This window comes from Arachis ipaensis, chromosome B8 (assembly GCF_059453495.1).
Source record: "Arachis ipaensis isolate K30076 ecotype BB chromosome B8, ASM5945349v1, whole genome shotgun sequence".
Classification (NCBI taxonomy): domain Eukaryota; kingdom Viridiplantae; phylum Streptophyta; class Magnoliopsida; order Fabales; family Fabaceae; genus Arachis; species Arachis ipaensis.
Window position 1 is genome coordinate 141,574,507 of NC_142443.1, and position 13,832 is coordinate 141,588,338.

Below are 13,832 nucleotides of genomic sequence, written 5' to 3' on the forward strand. Positions count from 1 at the left end.
CGGTCCTCACCTTGCGCTGCTGCACTCCCCGTTGCCCATACCAACGCCGTCGCAGCCTCCCGCCGACACCGCCTCCACCTCCACCGGTTAGCCCGATGCGCCTCGCCCTTCGGCGCTCAACCCAATGCTGCTGCCGCTGTTTTCGCGCCACTCTCCCCTGGCCGCGTTGTTGCGGTATTGCGCAACCCTCTCGTGGAGTTGCTGCTGCATCGTGCCGGTTTGTCGTTTTGAGACGCCGTAATTTTCGATAAAAACCACTAGAGAATGACCCATCGATGGAGCCATCAATTCGTTCATCCCGTCGTCCAGGTTGCCGCTGCCGGATGTGACATGGTAACATTCCAGCTTTTTCTCAAGTAATCTTCCTTATTCACTTCTCATTCTCGTAACCCTTCCATAAATTTCATGTTTTCATTTAGCTTGTGATTGGAAAAACATGGTAACATACATGTACATGACATGACATACAGGAAGCTGGGAATAAGATAATATTTGAAGGCATAAAGAATGGGGTTACCTAATTCACATGGAGAGACCTTGTGCATTCAATATCTCTCAACCATTTAATATTAATTAAATGGCTAGTTTAGAATGGTCATTTTAGTAGGTATGCAGATTAAGTACTGAAATCGTCCCTAAAGTAAGTGGCGAAAATCAAATTCGTCCCCGACGTTTTTTTGCTATTAAAATCATCCCGAATGTTCAGAAACACTTTAAAATCATCCTTTCCCGAATTTTTGGACAAAAATACCCTTGACTATTAATAAAAATAAAAATAAAAACCCTACCCCCACCCTCACCCATCAGCATCTCTTCGCTTCTCTCTCTCTCCCCCCCCCCTCCCCAACCCCCCAATTTTCCTTCCTCCTACACCCACCCCCAAATCCCATCCCATCCCATCCCATCCCATCCCATCATCATCATCATCATCATCATCATCAGTTCCCACTCCCTCACCCCTTCACCGCCGCCGCCTCACCCCCTCACCGCCGCCGCCCCTGCGTCCAACCCGCCGCCGCTCCGCGTCCAACCCTCCTGCCGCACCGTGGGTCCAACCCCCCGCACCGCACCGCACCACCGCTTCTTCTTCTTCTTTTTCTTTTTCTTCTGTGAACTGGATTTGTTGAATCTGTGGACTGGATTTTTTATAAAATTTGTTGTGCATGTTTGAATTTTTTGTTGATGATGATGATGATGATGATGATGAACATGAAGAGAGGGGCATGAGAAAGGGGGTGGAGGGGGGAGGTATTACAGTGAGGGGGTGAGGGAGTGGGTGAGGGGGAGGTGGTGAGGGGTAGGGGGTGAGGGATGGAGGGTTACAGTGAAGGGGTGAGGGAGTGGGTGAGGGGGTGGAGGATTACAGTGAGGGGGTGAGGGAATGGGTGAAGGGGAGGCGGTGAGAGGTAGGGGGTGAGGGGGTGGAGGGTTACAGTGAGAGGGTGAGGGAGTGGAGGATTACAGTGAGGGGGTGAGAGAGTGGGTGAGGGGGAGGCGGTGAGGGGTAGGGGGTGAGTGAGGGGGTGAGGGGGAGGCGGTGAGGGGTAGGGGGTGAGGGGGTGGAGGGTTACAGTGAGGGGGTGAGGGAGTGGGTGAGGGGTGGGGGATGAGGGGGTGGAGGGGTGAGGGGTGGGGGTTTACGGTGAGGGAGTGGGTGAGGGGGGGGGCGGTGAGGGGTGGGGGGTTACCGGAGTGGGGTTAAGGTGTTGGTGTTTGTGTTTGTGTCTGTGGTGGTGGTGGTGGTGGTGGTGGTGGTGGTGGTGGTGAAGAGGAGAATGATGATGATGAGGGTATTTTGGTCCAAAAATTTGGGAAAGAATGATTTTAAAGTGTTTTTGAACGTTCGGGATGATTTTAATAGCAAAAAAACGTCGGGGACGAATTTGATTTTCACCACTTACCTTAGGGACGATTTCAGTACTTAACCCTTATTTTAATTATTATATGGATTATTATTTTGATTGGATTGGGTTTAGTTATATATAATTAAAATATGTTGGATATTCAATTTATTAGGTAGACGAATGATTATTTTTATTCTTAAGTAGATGGTTATTTTCACTATGGGTGAGCGATGACGGTGGCGAAGTGTAGCAAGCCAATCAGCAACAGTGCAGTGGGATGATTATTGATGAAAGTGGGGGTGGCAGCCGGTTGGGAAAGAAGAGGGTATTGGAGTGAAATGCTTTGATAAATTAGGGTTTGAGATAGTTATTTTTTCGGAATAATTGAGTGGATTTTTTTATTTAGATAATTTGTGGAGTGTTTTTTTATTTTTTATATGTATTTGGGCTAAATCTGCAGTCTATTGTTCACATTGTTTAGATTCTTCATTGTCTCCCTAGCGGAATTGATTAACAAATTAATAAGAGAGGACTCAATTCAACTACCAGAATTTCAGCGACAACCTCGAGAAGCAGAGCAGCACGGCCGAGACCAAGACGACGAGGGCGAGAAGCAGCTCGACGACCACGACAGAGCAGCACAGCGAGAATGACGAGAAGCAAAGAAGCATAATGAGATTGGAGAGAAGCAGCGCAACACTCCTCCCACACCCCACCACTACCCTCGTACATTCTCTCTTCTTTTTCCAAAAGCACGAGTCTGAGCTTCTGTTCCGAAGGGATGGACATCCATAGCTATTTAGGCAAGCTTGGTGGCTGTAGAGATTCGTTTCAATAAACAACTGCAGCTCGTCAAAAAATGGAGGCAACACTTGGTGGCGGAGTGGCAGAAACGGAGGCGCGACCAAAGAGTTCATCAGTGCGAAAGTAGGGGCAATGAGATAGGTGCAACGAGAACCACAAAAAATCCCAAAAGTGGTGACAAGCCGCTAATTTAGTTGGTTGATGAGCTATGTTGTCTTGAGAAAGTAGATGAGGACAAATAATCTCTTGGCTTTTTTGGAAAAGATGTATTTTTTGGGAAGATGAGAGTACTTGTATCTAGAAATTAAGAAAATGATGATATTAAAATAAAGTTTGATGTTGGAGACAATTTTAAATGCAAAAAAAAAATTAAGATGATTTTAATTTTTGACTAAAATCATAAAAATTAAAATCGTACTTAATCCAAAATTTTTACTTTTTAGTATATTTTTTACGAGCATTTTCTCTTATTTATACGGGCAATTTATATAATTAGATCAAATTAGTTTCGAATTTACGCAATTGCAATTTTTTGAAATAGGTTACATCTTTGGTCTGTTTTAAATTTATGTAAATCGCTATAAGGTGTAGTAGTTTACAATTTGCACGTAATCCGCTATAGGATAGTGCAAATTACATTGAAAAGCGTGTAATGCAGAAACTGCTACAGGATGTCGCGATTTCTGAAGGAATCGGGTCATGCATAAATTGCTATAGGCTCCAGCGGTTTATATGAAAACAGGTCTGTGGTAAATTATGTATACGTAGATTCTCTATATATATCTATGGACGACAATTGTAAAAAAGAAGAGTGTCATTTTTACAATGGAGAGTGAGGAGAGTTTTCTAGTTTTAGTGCATTACTCTAAAAAAAATTCAAAAAAGTAAAAAGTACGGTGTTAAGTTTACTGATAGAGAACTACTGAGTATTTTTATTCGGTCATCGAATATCTTGTCAGAGCTAAAAATCAGTACATTGCAAAAGCTTGGGGTGTATGGGATCAAGTGGGTGAAGAAGTTATTTTACAAGACCCCTATTGCTGTTGTGTTAACTAGTGTGAAGTATGATACATTTGTGATAGGGTCCGATGAAGATATGCAATTTTGTTTCATTGTCAACGAAGTTTTCCAGTAGTGAGAATACACGAGTTGTATGCCAAGTTGAAAGATAGTGTCGACAGTTTTGGGGCATCAGCTCCGAATCCCCAGTCGACTTCGTTGGCGGTGCTTCTACCTCGACACCTGTGGTTGCACCTGCTTGTCCAGTGGTTGAACCCCCATCTATTGCAGTTTAGATGGCTAGTTTACCTCGTCTGATTCTTGATTTTGCAGGCAATGGTGAACCAGATCTAGTTGAAAATTGATGCGAGATGATGATTCGGACGAAGAGTCTGTTGACATACTTGGGGACAATAATGAGAGTACTTGGAGCAATCAACCTACAAAGTATGACCCATCAACTTCTCGCACACAGCAACATCCTCCACATTTTTCAACCTTAAACTTGGAAGCCATTGGCCAACAGCCAGACGTAGATCCTACATTTGGAGGTCAAGAATTGCATGATGGAATCGCTCATACGAAATTTCAAATTGGCCAATCTTTCTAGAGTAAAGAGGAAGCTATGTTGAGTGTAAAGGATTATAGCACCCGTCGTAGAATTGAGTACAGGATACAAGCGATTTTTGTCCGTCATGATCCTACTTGGATATGGCCTCTCCAAATTTTCCAAACTCTCTCCAGCTCCTCCTCCCCCTCTCAAACTACAACTTTCTCTCTCAACAAAATTTTTTCCTCTCTACTAAATGAAGAATTCGTTGCTGGCTATCGCGGTTTTATAGCCAAGCTCCACAAAAACCGTGGCACCCTCAAGCAGATTACGGTAGTTGTTGTTTTCACATAAATTGCTAAACTTTATAGTGGTTTATGCATGACTTAATTCCTTCAGAAACTACGGCAACCTATAGCGATTTTTACATTGCACATTTTTCAATGTAATTCGTGCTACTCTATAGCAGATTATGTGTAAATTATAAATCATTACATTCTGTAGTAATTTACATTAATTTAAAATAAGACAAAGATATAACCTATTTCAAAAATTTATAAATACGTAAATTCAAAACTAATTTATTAAGTGTTCTATTATTTACATGTACGTTAAGTGTTTTATCATTCTTACAAAGCTAAATCGATAAAAAATTCAATTGTCGCACCTGAAATCATTTTTAGTAAAATAAAATACTAAAAACATGACCATTAGGATAATAATTCCAAAAATAATATGTTATATATTATTTGGTTATAAATTAAATATAGAATAGAATAAATTATGAATTTTTTTATTATACAAAATTTAAGAAAAAAATAAAATAAAAAATATAATTATAAAATTAATAAACAATAAAAAATATAATACTTACTAATATTTTTGTGTTTCTCATGTCAAAATAAATTTAAAATATACTAATTTATTATCTTAAAATATAATACTTGTATTTATATTTTAATTATCTAATATAATTTTATATCTTCATATGTTTATTTTAGTATTCAGTACTTATAAATAAATTATAAGTTAACAAGGAACTCTGATACTTAAGTTAGTAAGAGTTTTTGGTCAATTTTGTATAAATTAGCGTTAAAAAATATCTGAGATTGATAAGGTATTTATATAGTAGAACTGTAGAAGGATAAGTTATATTTCTATAGCTTATCCACCTATCTTGGTGGATAGTTATTCTCCTATTTTATCTAAGAGTTGTTATGATCTCATATTTTATCTAAGTATTTTTATGATCTCACTACTAGAGTGTGTTTGGACTCTACAAGTTAGATTTTATGTGCTTTTAGCTTTGGCTGAATTGTGAATCAATGTATCAACACTTCTTATGTCACGGTTAAAAAAATTGTACTATTTTTTTGATAAATTATACACAATTTAAAATTTTTCATCCTCTTTATTATCATCTTTTTTTTTTTTTATCTTCTTCTTTTTATTTTATCTATTCATAATTTTTTTGTTTTACCCTTACAAAAAAAAAATTGTAACAAACATGAGAAGAAGAAGAAAATGAAAGAAAAATGCAGTAACATAAAAACGATAATAATAAAAAAATACACGAAAAAAAATTAAAGAACGCAAAGTGTGTGATTCACACATACAAATAATTTTTATTAAATTTAAATTAATTTAATTAAATTTAATTGATAAAAATATTTAGATATATCACATTATTTTTTAATTATAAAATAAGACCAACAGATATTCTTTGTATGCAAAATAGTTTACATTTTGTTTAAGCAGCGAATTGTCACGGTAAATTTTAGAAGGTTAGATTTAACAGTGTTTGTATAGTTTTTTGGAGTGTTTGAGAATACTCTAGATGGTTCCGGAACGTTCTAGAATATTCTAGAAGAGCGTAGATGTATATAGAAGTATAAAGAGTGGTATGGAATAATCTAGAAACATTTAGAGAGTTGTGGTATGATAGATATTTGTAAAGAAGGTTCTGGATGATTAATCTGGACCGTTGATTAGACTTAATCCTAACCATCCATTGAGGAGGTTGATGGCTATAAATAGAGGTGAGAGTTAGAGTTTGACTGTGTGTGAATCATTTGTAACCACACTTGAGCAATAAAGCCTTTCTCTTATGTTCTCTTGTATTCTTAGCTTTCTTGCTAAGTATTGATGGTTAGGCTGACTTGGTCTTAGTTCAAGAGGTTGAGTAAGTTCGAGTGCTGACACGGTAATGTTGGAGTGTGTCCAAAACCTATAGAATTATTCAAAATTAATTTTGTAGTTAAATTATTTCTATTAAGAACGAATATTTTAGTTTCTAATAAATCCGATTTTTATTAAGGTTTAAGTTATTCAAATAAATTTTTATCCAAAAAATCAATGACTATAATAATTTTTATAAAAGAAAATAAATCGATAAAAATATAAAAATAATGACATGTACTAGAAGGATAAAAAATAAGAAAAATAAAAAAATATATTATGAAAAAGGAAAAAAAAAATGAAAGAAAGGGAGATAGAGAGTTGACATGGGAATGAGATCCAAAGACAAACGCAGGTTGGAGAGGAGAATATGGAGTCCAATAACGCAACCCGTCACAATGAGTCTCAGTCAATGATTATTATAAACAACACAAAAAGGAAATATTAAAATTAAAAATGATTTATTTACAAATTTTAATTTTAACCCAAACTCATATCCAAAACAAAATATCTTATGCCTAAAAGAGTTCATCGTGTGTGAATCAAAGAAAAAGAGAGGAGTGTAACGTGTCTCAAACAAATGTACAAAACAAATTTCAACTTCACATTCCCCTTGTTATATTAATATATTAATATTAATCTTATATATTTTATTAGAGAAATACTAAGAGTTATAAGAACTTATTAATTTTGATTATGACTTAATTATTAATCTAATTTTTTTAATTTAATAATTTTATAACATATTTTATTTTATATTTTTAAATATTAATAACTAATAAACAAAAATAATAAATTTTAATAATTTTTTAGTATTTTTTATTTTATTATAAGTCTAATAAATTATATAAGTACAAGAGTTAGGATAGATTTTTTCAAACAATTATTCAATTATATTTGAATATATTAACTATTATAGTCAATTTTTTATTAGCTAATTAAATAATTATGCAAACAAAAAGATTTTATTAAATTAAAAAAATTCAACCCAAGGCAAAAACCATAACCCTCTTTCACTCTTTACTTCTTGGATTTTCCTTAACAAAAATTGAAAAGTAAAAAAAAAAAAAAAAATTCTTAAGAATAATGTTCTTGGTTTTGCCTTGTTCTCCTAATCCTTTTCCACTTCCATTCTTCTGATTCATCAACACTTCAATCTTCTTTTATTTATTTTTTGTGTGTGCTTTCATACCAAAGTGAATGGCGGCAACAACCACCACTGATGGCGGAGGAGGCGGCGGAGCTGGAGGCGGAGGAGGAGAGGATAGGGTTCTTGCGACCGCACAGCAGATCCTCAAGAGCCTGAACACTCCCAAAGATGTTCGTGAAGACATGCTCCTCATCTTCTCCAGCTTCGACAACCGTCTCTCTAACATCACCGATATTGTCCACCGCGACGACGACGGTGCCGCTGCCATCGCCGCCGAGGAGCTTGAACGATTCGAGGCTGCTGAGAAGCTCATCCTCCGCTGGGACTCTTCCCTCTCCAGCGACCCCCACTCCGCCTCATCGCTCCTCCTCGATTCCGCCGATGATGCGGCCGATTACTTCTCCGCAGTCGATGACGTCATCCACTGGATGGAACAGCTCAACCTTGCCCCTCCTCCTCCGCCGTCTTCCTCCGCCGGTAACCGCCACCGGATTGAGATGGACCGCGCCGAGAACGCGATCCAGCTCGCTATGACGCGCCTCGAGGACGAGCTCCGCCACCTCCTCGTCAGGAACACCGTTCCTCTTGACGCGGAGAGCCTCCACGGTTCCATCCGCCGTGTCTCCCTCTCCTTCACTGACGGCGGCACCGTCGACGAAAATCTCGAGAGCTTCGGTGAGGTCAACGACCAAGGCGGCGACTCCCAGCGGTTCCACGAGCGCGGCGCCAGCCTCGGCGACGACATCTCTGTCGATCTCCTCCGCGCTGACGCGGTGGCGGAACTTAGAGAAATCGCTGATCGCATGGTTAGGTCAGGTTACGAGAAAGAGTGCCTTCAGGTATATAGTAGTGTTCGTCGTGATGTTTTGGATGAATATTTATCAATTCTTGGTGTTGAGAAATTGAGCATTGAAGAGGTTCAAAGAGTTGAATGGAAGAGTTTAGATGAAAAAATGAAGAAATGGATTCAGGCCGTTAAGATTTCTGTTAGGGTTCTTCTCACTGGAGAGAAGAGGATTTGTGATAGCGTTTTTGGTGAATTAGATGAGATTAGAGAGATCTGTTTCAATGAGACTGCCAAAGGTTGTGTTATGCAGTTGCTGAATTTCGGTGAGGCCGTCGCAATTTGCAAGCGGTCGCCGGAGAAATTGTTTAGGATCTTGGACATGTATGAGGCATTGAAGGATGCCCTGCCTGAACTTGAGAGTATGATCACTGATGGGTTTGTGATTGATGAGGCCAATGGGGTGTTGAAGATGCTTGGTGAGGCTGTTAAGGGGACTTTCGCCGAGTTTGAGAATTGTCTTAGAAATGAGAGTTCTAAGAAGCCGGTTATAACCGGGGACGTTCATCCATTGCCCCGGTATGTGATGAATTACTTGAAGTTGCTTGTGGATTATGGTGAGCCTATGGACTCGCTTTTAGTGATTAGCGACGAGGATCTTATCCGGTTACAAGATAGTTTTGGCGGCAATAGCTCTCAGACAGAGAACATCTCACCCTTGGGGTGCCGAATGGTATTGTTGATTTCAGAGCTTGAGAATAACCTTGAGGAGAAATCTAAGCTTTATGAAGATAGCGCATTACAATGTATATTTTTGATGAATAACATCCATTACCTGGTGAGAAAGGTGAAGGGACCGGATCCTCGGAAGGACTCAGATCTTCGGAAGTACTCGGATCTTCAGAATGTCTTGGGAGACGATTGGGTTCGCAAGCGGCGCGGTCAGGTGCGCCAGTATGCGACGGGATACCTGAGAGCCTCTTGGACTAAGGCTTTGTCCTGTTTGAAGGATGAAGGGATTGGAGGAAGCTCTAACAATGCATCAAAGATGGCTTTGAAGGAGAGGTTCAAGAACTTCAATGCATGCTTTGAGGAAATATATAGGATTCAGACGGCGTGGAAGGTACCGGACCCACAACTCCGGGAAGAACTCCGAATCTCTATATCAGAGAAGGTGATTCCAGCATACCGGTCGTTCGTGGGGCGGTTTCGGAGTCAGCTCGAGGGAAGACATGCCGGGAAGTACATTAAATATACACCAGAGGACTTGGAGGCCTATTTATCGGATTTGTTTGAAGGATCACCTGCTGTATTGCACCATATAAGGAGGAAGAGTCAATAGGGTATAGGATCTACATAACAGGTGAAGTTCATTTTGTGAAGGATTAGATGATAAAATATCCTGTGTCATATGTATCTTATTGTATCTGGATAGGTGTTGCTTACCTGTGTTAATGTTAAAAAGAATGGGATTTTTGTGAATTTCAAATCTGCTCCCAAACCCCATCCCCTAACAGAAAAAAAAAATGAAAAAGAATTGTTTTTTTCCTGCATCATACACTGTAACATTTGTTTTTTCTGTCATGTATATTTGCACATAAAAAAATGTATTTTATTCTCATTAATCACCAAACGTTTTGAAATGCCACCCTTCATCTATAACTTGACTCAAATTCTGGTTTTGTTTATCTTCATGTTTACAATTTTAGTTATCAGGTTTCAATTTGTTGAAGTTGAACAATAGGTTTCTTAGCTGGAAAACTATATCTGATATGAACTCGAGGCCTGCTCAACAAGGTTATCAAACTCTCGATTTAACTTGTGAACTGTGATGATGAGTTTACTAGTTTGAATCCCCAAATTGAGTTTTCGAGTTCATAAGTTGAACATGGTTTGAAATGTTAATATGATTATCAGATGAACAAAGAGATAGTTATATTGAGTCTTGATGTTGTGAGAGACAATGAGGTTAGAACTGAGCTGGTTGTGTTGGTTGTTGCAAATTACTTCATAACATAATTGCATCCAACACTTTTAATGAAACTAGATAGTCTTTTCAGCGTCGTTGTACATTGTTCATAATGCATACACCAGAAAATACTCATTTCCCAAATCAGTTACATCCAAGAGTATCTCTCTTCCCCCCAAACGCCTTCTCAATGCCAACTTCATGTGAAGTCGTTTCTGGATAGCTGTGGCTGACACGTGTTATCATTTAGTTTCAAAAAAATTGGTTTATTTTATATAAATGGTTTAATTAAAAAAATTGGTTTGGATAAATCAAATAACTACCTTTAAAAGGTTTTAATTATTCTGCGTCTTACTAAATTCTTAAATGATGAATTTGGTACGTTCTTTTTTTTTTCATTTTTCTTGACCAATCTTTTTTTTAAGTTTATCTTTTATTTTTATTTATTTAATTTTCGTCAAATATATAAATACAAATTATTTGAAAAGGTAAAGTTTGGTATTCTGAAAAAGAAACAAAAATCACGTTTTTTTTGTTTGTATAAGAATGGCAAAAAAAAAATTAGGAATTCAAAAGGAAAGAGGAAAAAAATAGAATTCATATGGAAGGAAAAAATGGAGTTTGTGAAAAAACATAACTCTTGAAACAATGATAAAGGTACTAGCTTTACGGGTGCACAGACCCGGTCCGGCCCGGTCCCGAACACTTTTGGGGCTAATTTGGTGTGATTTTATCGGGTTTAGGGCCGGGTAAGGGTCTCAAAAATAGACCCGGTCATTATTTCGGGTCGGGTCCGGGCCATAGCTCGGGTCACCCGAAGTCGGCCCGGTGACCCGGTCATCATACACAATTAATATTTTGTGTTATTAGTGATGGATCATGACTATTCTTATGTGGAATTTAAGTATTGTAAATCTTAATATTTTGTGTTATTAGTCGTTATAAAACTATAAGTTAATGTTTTATGTTTAGAATGCATAAGACTTTAGACTAATGCATAATATTATGTTATTTGTATTGATTTAAATATTTGGTATTATTAGACAATATTAGTATTGATTGTGGTTATGCTTTAATTTTGAAGAATGGTTGGTTCTTGTTATATTTTTCTAAGTGAATTTTACCATGTTAAATAATGGTTGGAGTCTTAGAAATTTGGATATTTTTACATGCTAGCTTACAAGAAGGTATCAACGTAATGTAATGTTAACGGCCCGGTTTTCACCCGGTTTTTACCCGGTATAATTGTGGCCCGAAAGTGTATTGGTTTCATCGGGTCTAGGGCCGGGTTCGGGTCTAATAAATAGACCCGGTGTATATTTTGGGTCAGGTCTGGGTCACATCAAACCCGGTTTCACCCGGCCCATGTGCACCCCTTGCCTTTACCTATAATGACTTGAATGTGGGAACTAACGGCAACTCAGTTAATTTCTGTATTGATTCTAGACAAATATGTAAATAGTAAAATTTTTAAAATTATTGTCCAACATTCAATAAAATTTCATCCTAAACATCAAATAGTCAAATAGTGTGATAACATCAACAGTTACGTATTTATTAAATAATTTTCATTGTGTTCATAGAGGAGTGAATAAGAACATAAATTAAGAAATATATTTAAAATAATAAATTTGACTAAAAAAATATAAATAAGACGAACATACTCAATTGAAAGTTTGATACTAGTTTTGAAAAATTAGGTGAGAACAAATTTCAAAAGCATAACCATGAAGAAGAGAATAAAAGTAAGTGTTTGGTCCAATTTAAATTAGTTTTTTAATTAAATCATTTATATAAAATAAACCGATTTTTTTAAAACAAATGGTAACATGTATCAACCATCCAAAAACAATTTCATGTGAAGTCAACTACACGTGAGTTTTTACCTTTCCGAGATAAAGTGACCATGTGACCATATCCAACACAAATTATCACCATTTGAAGAATGAAATTCTGTTGTAAGGCAGTCTATCAATATATGTTTTCATGATAAGAGAAACTATTTATAATTTGTATTTGTGAGATTTAAACTAGATTGACATGTTTACAATGATAATCTTAAAACTAAATGCATATCTATGATATTTCCTTTATGTATACTTGCTGAAAATTTATAACAAATAATAAGTACCATGTTTATGTTTACGTAGGTAACTTAAATTTATACAACAGAATTTTAGGTTTATTATTAGATGCATAGTACATCATAGTATTCCATAATTTACAACAAAACATTAAGAACATTGCATATGTGATTCCAGTTCTAGCATCACTTAAAATTGGACTTGGTGCATTAAAATGTTCAAGGCTTAACATAGAAAGAGTAAATGCGAGCATGCTTATATTTCCCAAGTTCTCATTACCAATTTCTAAAATTTTGATTTTGTTTTCTGTTGCACAAACAGCAAGTAATGTGCTTCTTCTATTAAAACAAATGCATGAATATTCCTGAAAATAAAATCACAATTCACAACTTAAGGTAATTTAAAGTGGTTAGGTGTGGAGACTTTTCTTTCTTTTTTTTTTGAGTAATTAACCAAATCAGTCCCCGAGAATTTTAGAATTGGACATTTTAGTCCCCAAGAAAAATTAATACACAGATCAGTCCCCAAGGTTTTACTCCGGCAGACAAATCAGTCTCCGATTCATTTTCCGGCAGAGTAATTACCCAGATCAGTCCCCAAAGATTTTAAAAACGGACATTTTAGTCCCCAAGAAAAACTAATGTACAAATTAATCCCCAACTTTTTTCTCTATTAGACATAATAGTCCCCCGTCCAAAAATAAAATAATTATTATTATTAATTGCACAATAATATTGTACTATATTTTTTGTATCTTTTAGACAAAAATAATGATAAATTTATTCATTAGATTCATATATATATATATATATATATATATATATATTCACTCAACAACAACAACAACAACAACAATAATAATAATAATAATAATAAAATTATTAGATATTATTTTACAAGAAATTCAAAGTTAAAATCATTTGATATTTTTGTATTTAATATAATCAAAAGATGTCCTATGTAAAAAAAAATTATATATGTTTATATTAAAAAATATGTATTAAAACAAAATATTTTAATTTGAATTTATATTAAATACATATTTTTTTAATACAAACATATTTTTTAAAATAGTACATCTTTTAATTATATTAAATACAAATATATCAAATGATTTTAACCTTAATTTTTTTGTAAAATAATCTCTTATAATTTTATTTATTATTATTATTATTAATTACATAATAATATTATACCATGATTTTTTGTATTTTCTAGATAAAAATAATGATAAATTTATTCATTAGATTCTTATATATATATATATATATATATATATATAGTCACTCAATAATAATAATAATAATAATAATAATAAAAAATAAATAAATAAAATTATTAGAGATTATTTTACAAAAAAATCAAGGTTAAAATCATTTGATATATTTGTATTTAATATAATCAAAAGATATACTATTTTAAAAAATATGTTTGTATTAAAAAAATATGTATTTAATATAAATTCAAATT

At 35.6% G+C, this 13,832-nt stretch overlaps 1 protein-coding gene across 1 annotated transcript; it reads left to right on the top strand.

Annotated features, from left to right (window-relative positions):
- Positions 1–7,365: 7,365 nt before the first annotated feature.
- EXO70F1 (exocyst subunit exo70 family protein F1) lies at positions 7,366–9,791 on the top strand. The gene has a single exon (XM_016315541.3). It carries the CDS (start codon positions 7,576–7,578, stop codon positions 9,649–9,651), a length of 2,076 nt encoding a protein of 691 aa, XP_016171027.1. The 5' UTR covers positions 7,366–7,575; the 3' UTR covers positions 9,652–9,791.
- The last annotated feature ends 4,041 nt before the right edge of the window (positions 9,792–13,832 follow it).

Excerpts from the sequence above, each read along its gene's own strand:
- EXO70F1 (XM_016315541.3), top strand. The coding sequence starts at position 7,576 with ATGGCGGCAACAACCACCACTGATGGCGGAGGAGGCGGCGGAGCTGGA.